The 15,432-nt window shown below is 43.3% G+C and overlaps 1 protein-coding gene across 1 annotated transcript; it reads right to left on the reverse strand.

The window, feature by feature from the left end:
- Window positions 1-24: 24 nt before the first annotated feature.
- On the reverse strand, window positions 25-10,853 carry LOC148401907 (monocarboxylate transporter 1-like). The gene is made up of 5 exons (XM_088356633.1): window positions 10,679-10,853; window positions 6,133-6,409; window positions 3,374-3,517; window positions 2,494-3,294; window positions 25-1,841 (listed from the first exon to the last, which is right to left on the reverse strand). Exons 2-5 carry the CDS (start codon window positions 6,347-6,349, stop codon window positions 1,546-1,548), a joined length of 1,458 nt encoding a protein of 485 aa, XP_088212759.1. The 5' UTR covers window positions 6,350-6,409; window positions 10,679-10,853; the 3' UTR covers window positions 25-1,545.
- Between the last annotated feature and the right edge of the window lie 4,579 nt (window positions 10,854-15,432).

Genomic DNA, 15,432 nt, shown 5'->3' on the forward strand with positions numbered 1-15,432 from the left:
TTTGTCACCAATGATTGAATGTCATTTAATAGGTTTTACATGAAATGGTTTTATTATTATTTTTTTTTTTGAACGGGGCCTTACCTCCCCAGCACCCCATTTTTAGTCTGACAATAGAACCAATGATACATTCTTTTAAAAAATACTTCACTCTGCCATCATAAAAATATCACAGTTAAACTAATTAGTATGACAATTGAAAACAAAACACAGCCTGTTTTCCAGACCCTTCAGAATGAAACACTGGAATGCAAAAAAAAAAAAAAAAAAAAAAAACACAACTTATTTGTACCCATAAGTGCCCCTCTTCACCATGAAAGGCTTCAAGTTTTGTGTTTTGATCCTGGAGGGCAGTGAGGAAAGTTGTTTTTAATGTGCATCATTAAGTAGATCACTTGCAGAGCTTCGGGTCGCACTATGAGTAAGGGAATCTCTTTGGCTACCGCACTTGGACTAAAAACTAATGGTGTTTTTTTTTTTTTTTTAAATTGACATTTTGATCGAGGTGTGCACAGTACAAGACGAGGACATGACACAGGTAGGATATTTGTGGTGATGTTCTTTGCACCAGTGCATGGAGATTTTAGAGCTGATATGACTATTGTTTTAACAGATGGCAGAAATTATGAGTGACCTGTTGTTGGAACACAGCAGAACGATAGCTTTGTGTCAAAAGTAAACAAGCCCGCATTCCAGGCCGAGATAAGATCATCATTATTTGATTGATTTTTGTTTGCTTTGGTCCCATGACATTTTTCGCTTGTAAAGGTTGGGAATCTGCTCTCTGCCAAAAAAGGACCTAAAAGCTTGAGAGCAACTCGAGAAGATCAAGAAAAAAGATCAAAGTTTAAATTCACAAATATAATGTGGTTAATATAAGGGAATAAATGATAAATTATATATGAGAGGAAATTCCTTCCCTTGCTGGTTTTGGTGTTTGCAGATTGGAATTGAAGATGTTCTTGGCACATGTTTAATAACATCATATATTGCTGGAAACCAACAGGCCTGTCCTAAGCTTTAAAGAGAAGATGACACAAAATGACTACTACTGCTGGTAAAAGAAACCGTCACGGATTTGTCACATTCTAGAGTGAAATGTAAAAACTATCACACACACGCACGCACGCACGCACATTCCATCGAATCAGATTGTCCATATAATTTGAGTTAAAATATTTGTTCATGGCCGCATGTGTGCTTCAAAACTTACAAATACTGACATATGCCATGGAAACACAACTCCATTAAGACCGCTATGTGAGTGTGTGTTTGCATATGGACGTGTGGCAGCTCACCGTGTTAGTCCAAAGCTCACAAACGCTCTTTCATACACTCTGCAGACCCTGAGAGTAACATCTTCTTCAAAGTGATTGAAATGAGTACCGTCATGAATCTGTGTGCTCTCCTCAAGATTCCCGCAGGCACATCCATAACACACAAGAAACAAAAAAAGGATGTGAGTGCAGTGCAAGTCCATAGCGTGAATGTGTGTGTTTGTGATGGCGTGCCGTGCGTGTACGTCTTTCCGAGTCTGTTGCGCTCCTACACGGTGTTCTCGTCCATCTTGGAATCCTGTAGTTTGACGGCGTCAGGCGCAGGGGCGGCCTCGTCATCCACATCGTCCACGTCATCCGCGTTGGCCTTGGAGGGCGAGGCTTGGTCCAGCATGGCAGCGCGCTCCTCCTTAGGCTCATGTTCGTCCTCTTTCTTCTTCTCTCGCTCTAACAGTTTGTAGTTGATACCCATTCCCACAAAGAGGAAGAGACTGGCCACGATAAGGATGATGCCCGACGAGATGTACGTGTAGTCGTAGTGCTGGTAGTAGTTGAAGAAGCTTCCTGTGAGACGAAGGGCGAGAGGAAACAGGTGCATATCAGCTCGGAAATTGGGGCCAGAGTTACGACAATGCCTCCTGGTGGGTGCCACAACACTTAACCGCTGGTTTGAACTGAAAAAGGCAAGTTGGGTTTGCGCCACAAGATATTGCCCCAAAGTTTTTCGTTTTTTTTAAAGATTTTCATAAAGGAAAAAATATAAAATGCAATTTGTGATTGACAAAATTCCCTAAACTAGTCACCATACATTTTTGCAGTTTGGAACCCACTAATTCTTTTTTTTCTTTTGAAATATTTGTTTATTTTTTACCCCATTTATGTTCCTTTTTCGATTGAAAATGTACAGTTCATTAGCACTTTTAAAATAATCCCACCAAAAGCAAAATAAGAATGGTAGAATAAAATCAAGGGGCCGGCCTGCCAGCCTCCAGTTGCACATCCATGAAAAAGAAGCTTGTTCCAATGGTTCTGTGTTGATCAAATGACACGGAAGACTATATCAGTGGTGCGATTAGAGTTTTTAGTAGCCGGAAGTAGAAGTAACATCATGGTGAAAAGGTTGATTCACGTATTTGTATTTGATAAAAAGGCTATTAACGAATGAACAAGCCTTGAATTAATCGGACAGACTGAGTGGAGCGCCGGCGTGTCGTACCTGTCAGCGGCGGGCCGAGTAGCACAGGGGCGCACTCCACGATGGTGACCAGGCCCACGGCGGAGGAGAATCTCTGCGCTCCCACCAGGTCCATCAGAGTCTCGAATAGCACCGAGCTGAGCCAGCCGAAGGCGAATCCAAAAAAGATGGCGTACACCACAAAACCCGTGTAGGTGGTGGACAGCGGCGCCAAGACGTGACACACGCCGTTGTAGAGGACGGCGCCGGCAAAGAAGTACTGCACGCGGGGTCGGACCCACTTGGTGTTGGCCAGCAGGCCCATGGAGGGCCGAGCAAACATGTCTACAAAGGCCAGCACGGACAGCAGCAAGGCTGCCTTGTCTTTGCTGATGTCTTTGCTCTTGGCGAAATTGGAGAGGAAGACGAGCGGCGCAAAGAGGCCGAAGAACATGATGACGTTGCCCATCAGGTAGAGCAGGAAGCCGCGGTGCTTAAACAGCGTCAGGTCGATGAAGGAGTTGATTGTCTGCAGCACCGTCTTCTTGGGTCGCGCCTCACCGTTGGGCTCGGCCTCTGCGCCGGGCTTGGGGGGCGGCGACCGGGGTCCGATGGGGCGCATGAGCGAGCCGGCCACGCAGCAGTTGAGCAGAAGCCCCCCCAGGATGAGGAAGCTGCCTCTCCAGCCAAACTGGTCGTACAGCCACGAGTTGAGCGGCGCCAGCGTGGACAGGAAGACGGGGCTGCCGGCCATGGCGATGCCATTGGCGATGGGTCGCCGCTTGTAGAAGTACTTGCCGATCATGGTGAGGGCCGGGTTCAGGTTAAACGCCAGTCCCAATCCTGGACGAGAGTTTCAAACTAAAAATGAAGCCACTAGCCAAGTGAGGAGCGGAACGAGCAACTGGATACGAGCACCCACCTCCCACAACGCCGATGAAAAAGTAGAGCTGCGGCACTGTGTTGCAAAAGGAGGCGGCGACCAGTCCGGCCCCTGCCAGACAGCCGCCCATCAAGATGATGGGTCGGCTTCCGAATCTGTTCACCAGGATGCTGCTGATTGGACCTGACGACACAGAGAGAGACGATCAGAACTTTACATTTGTTAAGTGAAACCATAGTCAGCAGCACCCAAATTGTTTACACAATTATAACATAATTTTGCATTCGAAGCGCTTTGGTTAATGGATGGATCAATGGATATTAACAATGGATGGTAAAAAAAAAACTAATAAGGTACTTCAATGATGTATTATAAAAATGTATTTCACATATTCAATATTCAAAGTTAAATACAACTTAACTGTGCGACTCAACCAAGGCGATGTAAAAAAGTTGAAGTGACTATGTAACATTGTGCAGTTTGAATATTTCATTCGGTGGTACCACAAGAGGGAGCCCATGTACCACACTTTAACAATCACACTTTCTTGTTAATTACTCAAATTTAGCAGGTTCATTTCACGGAGTGTCAAATTAACTTGACGTGAATTTATGTTTCACAGTGTCTTAAAAAGAGTTTTCTATCTTAAGCTGCAGCAAAAGCAGAGACCGAATCTGTAGATTTGCGACTTTAGGTGAATAAAATGTCAAATGGGATGAAAACAGTACACAATGTGAATATGGGACAATAGAATGCCATCACATATGAAGTAAATATAATGTGTTAAGTGTAAAGAAAACTCAATATGGAGTAAATATGAAACATTGGGTGCATAGGCATTAAATATCACGTAAATGTGTTGTCATCTACGGTGGGATGAGGTTAGCTACACGCGAGACTGGTTGAGAACTCCATCAACATTGAAAGGCACATTTAAGGACAAAGCAGCCTTTCCAATTGCAATGAAAATAAATAAATAAAACCACAGCTATCATTTATAGAAAAGCGAAAATCCTGCATTAGACATATCCAGCTATACCGTGCTATCGACCACTTACATAATATCACATCACTGCTTGCATTGACAATCAGAGTCCAAGGAGATGGAGACCTTATTCACCCATTGAACCTCATCCATAATATTTGGAATGCAAGTCTGCTCAGTTTGATTACGACAGCAGAGCACTGACGGGAGGAGGAGGAGGAGGAGGGCTGGAGGCAAACCATCCTTCGTGTCTCTCTTGCGTGCCAAGCTGGCTATGAATGGACTCTCACATGGATTCACAGCAACCCGCTCTGCGAGCCACCGAATACAAAGTACAAGCACGGCCGGGCCACTCACGCTACACAGTCGAGGCGGTTGCTTTAGAATGCGCATTTCATACACATTTTAAGGAACGAACGGATCACAAGCCAAAGAAAAGTCATTGAAATCTATCAGGCAGGAGAAATTTACCGTCATTTTTTTTTTACAGTTTCTTTTCCTTTGTTTTAATAAAGGAAATTCATCTATCCATCCAATTTACCCCCCCCCCCCAAAAAAAAGCCTAGGATAGATTAACACAGAATAAAGATGAAACTGAGCTGAGACAGCCAAAAAAGGCTGAGGACAAAAACGACCCGTACACACGGTAACAAATGAGCGGTGACGCTCTTTGTTGTTATCTGGCAAAACACAAAGAGGCCAGTGAGGAGCGTTCTCCGAGGGATTATATAAACAACAGCGGTTTCTCCCTCCAGCCATCACTTGACCATTTTCTCACCGGCACCGCTTGAGAAACCGAGTGAATTACTGCGACGGCTTTTTTTTTTGTCAAAATCTAAACTATTCCTGCGAGGATGCACCTCAGTGGAAACACAAGGGCCATGAGAACCCAGCCAAGAAAAAGCAGATAGCTGATAAGAGACCCTCGCACATTCCTTATTTACTCTGGCTCGGCTTCGTTGACATCCCACACACTAAAGCCAGGCGTTTCCCCCACCAACCCACGAGAAGTGAAATACAAGTCGGCGGTCAGCACTCCCACTCAATGGCCGCCGACAAACAACCTTTGTCTGCAAACAAAATCCTGAAATATAAGAGGCTCTACTCTTTGGAATATAACTCCAAAGTTCAAGTCATAAATGTCACATTGGTGCACCTCCCATGCCTGCACAGCCAAGAAGGCACGGCCCGCCGGAGACCCAATTCTATATGGCCCAGGACAACGCTGAATTGTGAAATCAGGAAGAGGCGGGAAAGAAAAATCCAAGCACTTAAACATCTGGGTCCTGTTATGCCTTTTACGCCTTCTTCTTTTCTTTCCTTGGAAGTCCCTAAAGCTTCCACGTCCTGAGTTTGAAAAAAAGCACATGCGAGTCTTTGGAGGCTGAAGATGTTCACCAAGAGACCAGATGTGAGCATGCAGCTTGAGCACGTTACGTACGTATATATATATGACGGGAACTGTGAAACCTGATCCAAACCAGAACGACACTTGTAAAAAATGGGCCGTTGTTGCAAGTAAGGAAAGTCAAGGTTGAGCCATTTCTGCCTGTGGCCTATTAACAGTTGTCAGCTACACAATATGTTTGGAAAAAGGTGCCAAGGGTTCCAAAGATGCAAAAAGTCATGGCTAATAGGAAACTAGTAATTGGCGTCAAAGCGGTACACAATTTATAAGCATCCTGACTGAGCTTATATCTTTATACAAATTGTGGATGTGCATGAGGAGTAAAGTTCAGCCTGGGTTGTGAGTGGAGAGCGGCTGTTCAAAAAAGTCTATGGTACGCTCACACTGAACCTTTTTGCCACTTGCCTCCTGCGTACATGACAGCCAACATGATGGAGGAGATCCAGGAGACTTGGCTGGGCGTGGCATCAAAGATCACCTCGATGTCTTTGAAGAAGACGGTTATGGATTTGGGGAAAGCGTAAGAGAAGCCGATGGAGATGAACGCCCCCACCACCACGGCCCAGCCCCAGCCCCCCTCGGGAGGGGTGTATCCTGTGGGGCCCCCCACTGGAGGAGGCATGTCTGTTCACGAAGAGAAGGAGGCGAGGAGGAAAGATGCAAGCTGGACTGGAGGCAGCACCTGTGGAGAGGGAGAGCAAGGTTGATGCCGGAATGCCAAAACTAGTCGGTTACATTTTCACCAAAACGACACGACTGAAACAGGACGTTGTGATGATGCAAGCAAAAGTCTTGCTTTTCACATCCGCCTGCAACTAGTCTGCATGTGCAGCACCATTATGCTACCTTGCTGCGCTTGGAAAAAAAAAAAAGGCCTCTCTCGTTGTAATTAATTAACAGCCGTGCCAGTACTTAGTCTGGATCAAGTTGTCAACAACCACACTTGAGCAATCATTACACTGCCACAAACTTGGAGAAAGTTCTTAATAGAACTGTTTTTACATACCAGAGGCACAGGAAAAAAAAAAAAAAGGTAAAAATAAGCACTCAACTCTTTTGGAATCCAATTTCTTTCCCATCTTTCATTCCCAGCCACGGCTGGTCCCATGCCCCCAAAAAATAAAATAAAATGTATGAGTGGCAACAGGAAGGGTAAAAACTGTGCCAAACAAATCCCACTGTGCCAAGCCAGAGGTCACAGCGGCCACCACTTTCCCATCAAGAAATTAATTGGACTGGTCCCCATGGTGTTCCAACGCTAATCATCTTGCCAGCTCCAAGGGCTCCTCTTCCCTTTCTCAACAAAGATAACAACTATTTTGCACCATTCCTGAGCTTGCCTTAACACTGATATGGTTGGCGCATATCTTGCGGGCAGTTGCAGATGGTCTCCAGGAGACACGCAAAAATCAACGTGCGATGTTTAACCTGCACGAAGGTTTGTACGCAAATTTTTCTGCAAACAAAAAAAGCTCTGACAAAACAACAACAACAGAATGATGTCACTCGAGCCACATCGAGTTCATGCAAACTCAGCAAGTACGAGTACTTCCTGTACAAAGCCAATAGAGTTTTTTTTTCAACCGCCTCACTCGTGTCAAAGGGATGGGAAATAGCGCACATGTCAAAAGCAACCACACGCACACATATGACCTAGCTAACCTACCACAGTCACGAATGCTCTCACACGCTTGTGCAAACAATGCATCGGTGTCAATGACGCTCTGCTTCGACATCTCACAGATTGTTGACCTGTTCCACAGCTGCGGCCAAACAAAGCTGGCGCATGGCAACAAGCAATAAAAAGTTTGCCAACCGGTATCAAAGAGGAACCGTCCACCTCCGTAAGAAGCCGAGTGGGAATACGTGGAGCGGCAGGTCAGGGGGGGGCAAACGCAGGTCGCGTTTCCTGTTCTTGCGAAGAATGTGTCTAAGAGCAAGCAGTGGCCGGGACCTACATGCGACAAATCACAACAACACGTTGCTGATCCGGACAATCACAACCAGCCGAACCAGTCAGTAATGAACTATTAGACAACATGTGCCGTCATCGACGATTGCGTAACTAAAGTGTAATTTACAATGCAGTCATTAGGGTTGCGAAATTCTGTGAATTTTCAAAGTTGGAAATTTTCCTTGGGAATAAAGCAGGAAGTTAAAAAAAAAACCTGAAGGTTGTTTTATTGACAGAGCTTTTCGCTAATATGTGACCTCTGACCTGTCTGACGGGTGCACGAGTGGTTTTATTTTTTCTTGTACGGCTCATTCTATAGCGCGTGGCAGGTGACGGGAAAGTCATGACAGCATACGTTCTAACATAGCTAGCAAAACCTCAATGTGGGATCACCGGAGGTACACTTTAAACACAGGTGGGGCACAATCGCATTTCTAAAATTCCCCGTGGAATTTTCTACAAAATTTGCCAGCCATTTGCGAGCCCAACAGGCACACCGGCAAACAAAAGAATACAATACTGCACCCTTATGAGCAAGCAACTCCAAGAGGGAAGTTGCAACTGAACTCAACTGAGCAAACAGGAAGGTCATTAAATGCGGCTGCGAGTAAAATGATTCGTGAACGATGGGCGGGCTCTCGTGAAGCTATAGCAAAAATACTTTGACACTCGGGTGCAAACCAAATTGCTCAGGCAGAGATGCAGAAGCTGATCTAACAGGGTGCAACCAGGATTGCATTTGCTAGATGAACAAAATGGACACACGGCTGATATCACATGGTCTGGGGAAAGTAGCACGTCATGTGATTTATCAAAGATATTGATTTTCCCCCCCCCCCAATTCAGTAAATAGTTTAGAAATTCCAGAAACAAAGATTAGGATGACATACTGTCTATTTAAGTAAGGACGTACATTTCTCCACAAAAGCGCATTCAATACATTTTTCAAAATGTGGGGTGCAAAAAAATTCAAGGACAGTTTGCTTTGAAAGTGGAACGATTCGATTTAGTTCGATTATGAATCGATTTGATTAAATCAAACAATAGTGGGCACTTCCAAGGTTAATTGAAAAATGAACTTGTTCCAGAAATGTTGCCCAATTTTTGTCTAGTTGGAACCACCGATACAAAAGAGATGGATGATTGCAAAGTTTGGGGTTTTGGTTCTTGCCACATTGGCACACTTCCAAACTGTGTGGAAGTGCAAACACCCTTCATTAAATTTCATGCACGATCATCACCAGACAGAACAACAACCAAATCAACCATACAAGAGTATCTATTTCACTCAGTTCAAGTCAGATTAATAGTTCAAAGAGGACCCCTGATACTGCTTAGAGCCAATTAAGAGCTAAGTGGCCATGAAATACTAGTCGGCTTAGCATAAGTGATCTCTTGAACCTTGTGTTGACAGAGCTCCGTTAATCCCAAAAGACACACCAGTAATCCGCGCCGTCGAGTTGCCCACCGAGCATGTGGCACAAAGGTGCCCGCCCGCGTGGCAGCGAGTTCCGTTCACTCGGGCATGACATGCTGGCCGCAAAAACATGCCCGTGTTTTTATATGCAACTGTTTTTATTACACACCGACACAAGCAGGGCAGCCATTTTCAGGTCAAAGCCGTAAATGTCCAATTACACGAACGCAAATCATGTCAACTCCCATGGGCCTTTCTAAAAACTTCTGCAGCCCAAAGTCAGCGTAAAATCGAGATTTAGGTGTATTTGGTGTCAGTGTCTTTACGGCCCTGAGGGAAGGCACAACTATGAAAGGGCTGGCAATAAAAAGGAGTTTGACACCCCTCATAAAATTTGATTGTTTTATGACACTTTGCCCTTCAGTATTTGTTTCATTTTCAAATGAGAGAAATTTGGGGACAAAAACATGCAAAGAAAGGAAATAAAAGCTTTAGGAAATCATTTAATGTACACAATATTCATTTTTTTCTGGAACCCATGAAGCTGATTTTCAAAATTGTTGCTGTGTCTTGATATTTCATTTTCTTTTTCAAACAACTAATACAGGTTATAGGTTGCATTAATGGTGTGGAAATATTTGAAAGGATTTATTTTGGCCTCTTGTTTTTAAGATCACAAAAACCTGGCATTTGAACAAGGGATGTGTAGACTTTTTCACTTGAGCTAAACAAACCATTTCGAATTGCTTTAATGGTCGTGAGTCAGTTCACCAGCTCACTGCGGTGGGTTGCGCAATCATCGTGAGCATCCGGGAGGAGCATGTGATGCAACGCAACACAGTGGCACGCAAGTCCCACAAAAGGTCAACAAGTGACCAGACCATTTGGACACAAACACACGCTTTCTCTTTGCACGCAAACGGGGAGTTGGGGCCCAAGTCCGCTTTGATTGGGTGGATGATTGTCAGAGTGAAATGCAAAGAGCAATTGCCATGCATGCTGCTTGTGACCTTTCACATTAAATGAGGATAGAGATAGATTGATACGACGAGTGCACTGATTTGTCTTGATGATAAGGACAAAAAGTGCACTTTATTGGCCCCATTCATAACATCTTTTTAAGATGGACGTCAAACATTTGTTTGAAGTAGATGTTTTTATGATAGGCTTCGGAAATCAATAAAAAGATAAGTCGTCTAAGTGTGAATCAGATCATACAGACATGCAACAATCACAGTTCAGCTCGTCAGAGCGCGTGTCTGACTCGGTGCCGAACCCACGGTATTGTCTGCAGGCTGGGCCACACACTGACCAGATGCGCCCGAGGGAATGTGTCGTGGGGGGGGGGGGGGGGGCTCCCGCAGCATCACGCCATCAAGAGGGGTGGGGGGTTGGGGTTAGGCTCCACGCGGCGTGGAGCCGACGTTAAAAGCGTGCCATCTCAATTTTCCAAAAGCCGAATTAGCTACACTCAACGCGCTAACATGTTGATTAAAACCACGCGTGCGGTGTCGCTTTGCCATCGCACCGCCGTACCAACCAAAAAACGAAGAGGAAACAACGAACGAACGCATACCAACCTCGCGGTGGAGAATTCTGCCGGTGTCCTTGGGCTCGGTTCGATGCTTGACTCTCACACACGCTCCCGACATGCAAAGGTTGGCTTGGAGGTGCTCGCGGTACCAAAAGAGCAATGTGGAGCACTGCCGAGTGGATAACTGGAGGGATGGGGGACTCGGGATGACGACATCACGGCAGCCAGTGCGCATGCGCACTAACCCGGCAAACTCGAGTTTCTCCAAATTGACAAAATATCACGGAAGGAGAAAAAGGAAAATTACATCAGAGTTGATTTGAGTTGTTCGGCCGGTACCCCGGTATACAGATAATTAATAAATAAATAAATAAATAAATAAATAAATAAATAAATAAATAAATAAATAAATAAATAAATCAGGAACTTGGTGTGCGTGTGTGTATGTGGCGACCCCTAATGGGACAAGGCGAACGATGGTTACTTTTAATGGTCTTGGTCTTGACACATAAAAATATTTCCATTTCAACTAAGAGTGTTCATACGAAAAGTAATTATTATTCAAAAAGGGACAGTGCAATAGCTGAACATTTGCAACTACTATGACATCATTATAGCCACAGGCCAGTTTGCATCTGGTGTCCCTTGGCAAGGTGACGTAACAATGCAGGTTTGAGTTAAGAAAAATAGAGTAAGAAAAATGAAAACACGCACAATACAAGAACACAAGTCATTCAGAGCTAGTGAGCAAAAGAGAAGTGCTGACTGTAAAATGCGCTGGTGCGTGTACATGTAGTGTAGATTTAGACCAAGCACTCCCGTGAACAGCCTGGATATGACCTTCTCTAGAAAAAGCCTTTGTGTTGTCCTCTAGCGGTTATTAACCTTTTTCACTTTGACTCAGGGCCATTCAAATATTTACAGTATTTTATAACAACGGTGTGTAAAATTCACTTGGGGTTTGACAAGCCAAAACCTTCAACATTACATTTAAAGCAAAATATTTCATATGAGCTGTTCTGCACCTCCAACTTAATGAGAGTCTTTTTCTTTACATTATGCCGAGAAGGTGCACTGAAGTTGCTTAGGCAACTGGCCAGTTTTTATTGTTTGTATTTAGGGGAGGGCACACCATGCTTTGTGTCCAGAAACACTTATTTCCAAGCTGTCATACCTGAGGCCGCAAACATTTAGCACCGAATGAAACCCGTATTTCTTGTGTTGTCTTGTAAGCCTGCCAAAATCAAATAGTTGACAAGTTCACACAGATGACTGCGTCATTAAAGAGAGAAAATGAAGAGAGGCAAGAAGTAGGGCACACCCTGGCCCGGTTGCCAATCAATCACAGAACATGGGTAGACAAATAGCCACTCAAGCCTATTAATTTGCACCTACTCGCAATGTAGAGTCATCAGTGAAGCTGACCTTTTCTTTTTGAGTAAAAAAAAGACAATGTAGGGCTTTCTTTTCTGTAAAAAAAAAAAAAAAAAAAAAGACCACATATAGTAAGGCTTTTTTCTCGAACTGGTTAGCACGCCCACCTCAGAGTTCAGAGGGTTTGGGTTTGATTTCATTCCCGGCCCTCCCTATGTGAAGTTTGCATATTCCCCCCCGTGTCTGGGCATGAGTATTTGTACTTTGGTATTTCCTACCAGTGGTTCATGCTGACAAGGAGGAAGGTCACAGGACTTTTGAACAGGCAGCCAGGCCTGAAAGACATAGACGACCCCAGTGGAGTTAAACCTGAGACGTCCGTGCTCCTCTGCTCATTCGTGGAAACCACAGAATTCATCTGCCATGACCTACCAAGGACATGGCAGTGAGCCTGTTGCTCTTCCACTTGTGGGGTTGTACTCACAGGCCTCCCGAGATAACAAACACGAGAGCATGTTTTTTTGCTGCTTCATCCATCCGGCTCCTCCAGACACGAAAAAAAGCATAGAAAAAGCAAGGAATTTAGTGTGAAAACAAAATATTAATGATGGGAAGCTGCAGGAGCTAACGAGAAACACATTTTGTGTCAGCGGGAGACCTGGCTTGTCTTGAGAGGCGAGCCAGCATTTCACTCGGGCATGTTTATGATGGAACTTTTCTTGCACACACACACACTCCCATTTGACAGAGTTAAAGCAACACTAAGTGCAATATGAGATCTTAGTTTCAACAATGTTACGCTGTACCCTTAATGACTCCTGAAATGGCAACATGTCCGAGTGGTGAGCACGTCGGCCAAACATTTGAGGTGGTGGCCATGTTGGTAAACCTCAATTAGCTTATTTTATATTTTATGATGATTCTCATTGTGACCACATTCACTCACCTGCGGACAATTTAGAGTCTTCACTAAAGCCAAATGTCAAGCTGCTTCAAAATAAACACATTGTTGTGTTCTAACCTTTTACTACATTCTTTTCATAGAGCAATAAGTCAGAACGTACGAGGTTAAAATGCTGTATGTGTGAAGCCAGGAGAATGGAATCCCCATCCCTGCTGCCAAGCAAGTTCCAAAAAACAGTGAACATTTGGAATTGACAAAGCAGAAAAAACATCCACAATGTTTGAAGATGATGAGTATGTTTACTCTAACTGCAACGGACAAATAACTAAACTACTAAATTAACAACAATTCATGACCTCAAGGGTTTAGTTTCAATCTTTTTTTTAGGTCATAGTTGACAAGTGTTTGAACGAATAGTATCGATCGCCTTATCTTGGCCAGCGTGTTGTTCCTCCCTGTCCTTCCTCCTCGTCAGCTTCAAGGACCCGCATGCCTTTGTCCCACTTAACTCGTCTCTCTGTCCAAAAATAAAAAGTGTAGTTTACAATTTTATGCTTTTGAGCCGATGTGGTTTGAATTCTTTTGTGTGTTTTTTGATCAAAGTGCCATACTTTCCTGACTCAGGCCTACTTCATGAGGACCGTTTTTTTTTGTGTCACATGCAACGTGTGACAATCTTTTCTCACGTCTTCTTGCACAATCCACTAACGGCGACTGCGTGAAAACAGATGTCTACATACCATGCCCCAGTAAAGCCTCTCATAATCATGTGACGGTATATATATATACTGTATATAAAAAAAAAAAATTGGGAGGGGGGGAGTGGTATATTGAAAGCATATTTTTCTGCTCTTAAAGTAGATGTTTGACTCTGCAAGCATGTGATCATAAAGCAACTATTCAAACATCTGGATTTAATCTGGAGGTCTTCATGAGAATAGCAGACTTGGCAGTAGCTTTGTGTGATGTTGGCCAGGCGAGTTCTTGAATGCTCCACTTTCAGGTGCTGAAACGTTCAAGACAAGAATAGGAGTGAGAGACGCTTGAGACAAACACCAGTTGCTTTGCTGAAATTATCCAACATCCAAATAAATGCCCATTTGCTAAAAACTAGGAGGGGCGGGGATTACTGAAGGGAGGCTCCATTCAAATTTTTCTAGCAGTTTGAAAACTGGTCTTCATTTTACACAAGTGTCTGTATTTGTACTTAAATACACCAAGTGAGCGCTTTTGCCAAGTCCACAGGAAATCATCAGGTTTTACTTCTTCAACGAAAACTAACTGAAACTACAGCTTATGTTTATGAAACTTCATTAAAACTAAATGGCCAATATCATGCAGGCGCTTTCCGGTTTGTTTTAAATGTATTTATATATACCGTTTGTGAATTGTAGTTTACTCCACAATACTATCTTACACAATTAAAGTATTCATTTAAAAAACAAATCCTAAAAGTAATAAAAATTCTACACAAAAACATTTATAAAAATACAAAGTAATAAAAAATAATGAACACGCTCAAAAAACTAATTACAAGTAAGTTTAAAAGTAAGTCAAAACTAAAGAAAAACTAACTAGACATGAGTGTGACTCGCATGTAGAGATGCTTGTCATTGTTTGTACACAGAACAAATTGCGGTCAGTAGGCAAATTTTTTTTTTTTTTTTTAGAGCTGAGTCACAGCATTTTTCAGCTCCACCTCAGCTGAAATTGGAGGAAATTCACTCGACAGTTTTGGACAGGACTTGAGGGAGGGCCTCGTGTTTGGGGACTTGTGAAGCAAACAAAGAAAAGCTCTTAAAACAATGATGCTATTTGTCTTATTTCCCTTTTAGTTTTCGCTTCAATTTTTTGGGAGAATTGCAACAATCTTTGCAGTATTCTAGTTGATTGACAAGATCCGCCCCTTTATCGGCTGACAAGAGCTCAATGTGCTTGATCCGAGGAGGGTTTGTGCTCATGACCCAGTTAACATGTGCCGAAGACAGAGAATCCTTTTTTCCTCCACTCTCAACATCACATAGATGGAAAGCATGTGACAGGAAAAAAAGTAGGAATGCTGTGGTCATTGTGTATCCTTATTGGGAACAGTGATTGCACAACTGCATGTTTCTTTTTCCTTCAGTAGTTGTCATCCGACTAGAAAAATGAGTAAGCAAAGAAAACAAATAAGTGACCCCAGTGTTTATATGTAGGTCCAATCACTGGAAGCTTCTTTGACACATACACAGTCATGCAGCCTTTTAAGGACAGACGTGAGAGCTCTGACACAATTAAGTTTGCCTTTACAAGTGTGATAATGTCCATTTTTGATTGATGCCATCACACAGGTCTTCAATTTGTGTTATTTAATGTTGTGGTCGTTTGCCTGTGCCTAAGATTACACTGAAAAAAAAAGTATTGGTTGAATTTACTCATTTTTATTTATCAAGTGGTTGCACAAAATAATCTTGTCGATCCAGATCCATTATTTTTAAAGTAGATGATATATGTAAATGTATCTGGATTTATTATTGAGTGAA

Source organism: Syngnathus floridae, chromosome 2, assembly GCF_059516105.1.
Source record: "Syngnathus floridae isolate MCC-2025c chromosome 2, RoL_Sflo_1.0, whole genome shotgun sequence".
In the NCBI taxonomy this organism is placed as follows: Eukaryota; Metazoa; Chordata; class Actinopteri; order Syngnathiformes; family Syngnathidae; genus Syngnathus; species Syngnathus floridae.

Coding starts and splice junctions, on each gene's coding strand:
- LOC148401907 (XM_088356633.1), bottom strand. CDS start 6,349: ATGCCTCCTCCAGTGGGGGGCCCCACAGGATACACCCCTCCCGAGGGG. Junction 3,518..6,132: donor GGCTGTCATGTACGCAGGAG/GCAAGTGGCAAA, acceptor CTGTGTCGTCAG/GTCCAATCAGCAGCATCCTG. Junction 1,842..2,493: donor ACTCGGCCCGCCGCTGACAG/GTACGACACGCC, acceptor TTCGTCTCACAG/GAAGCTTCTTCAACTACTAC.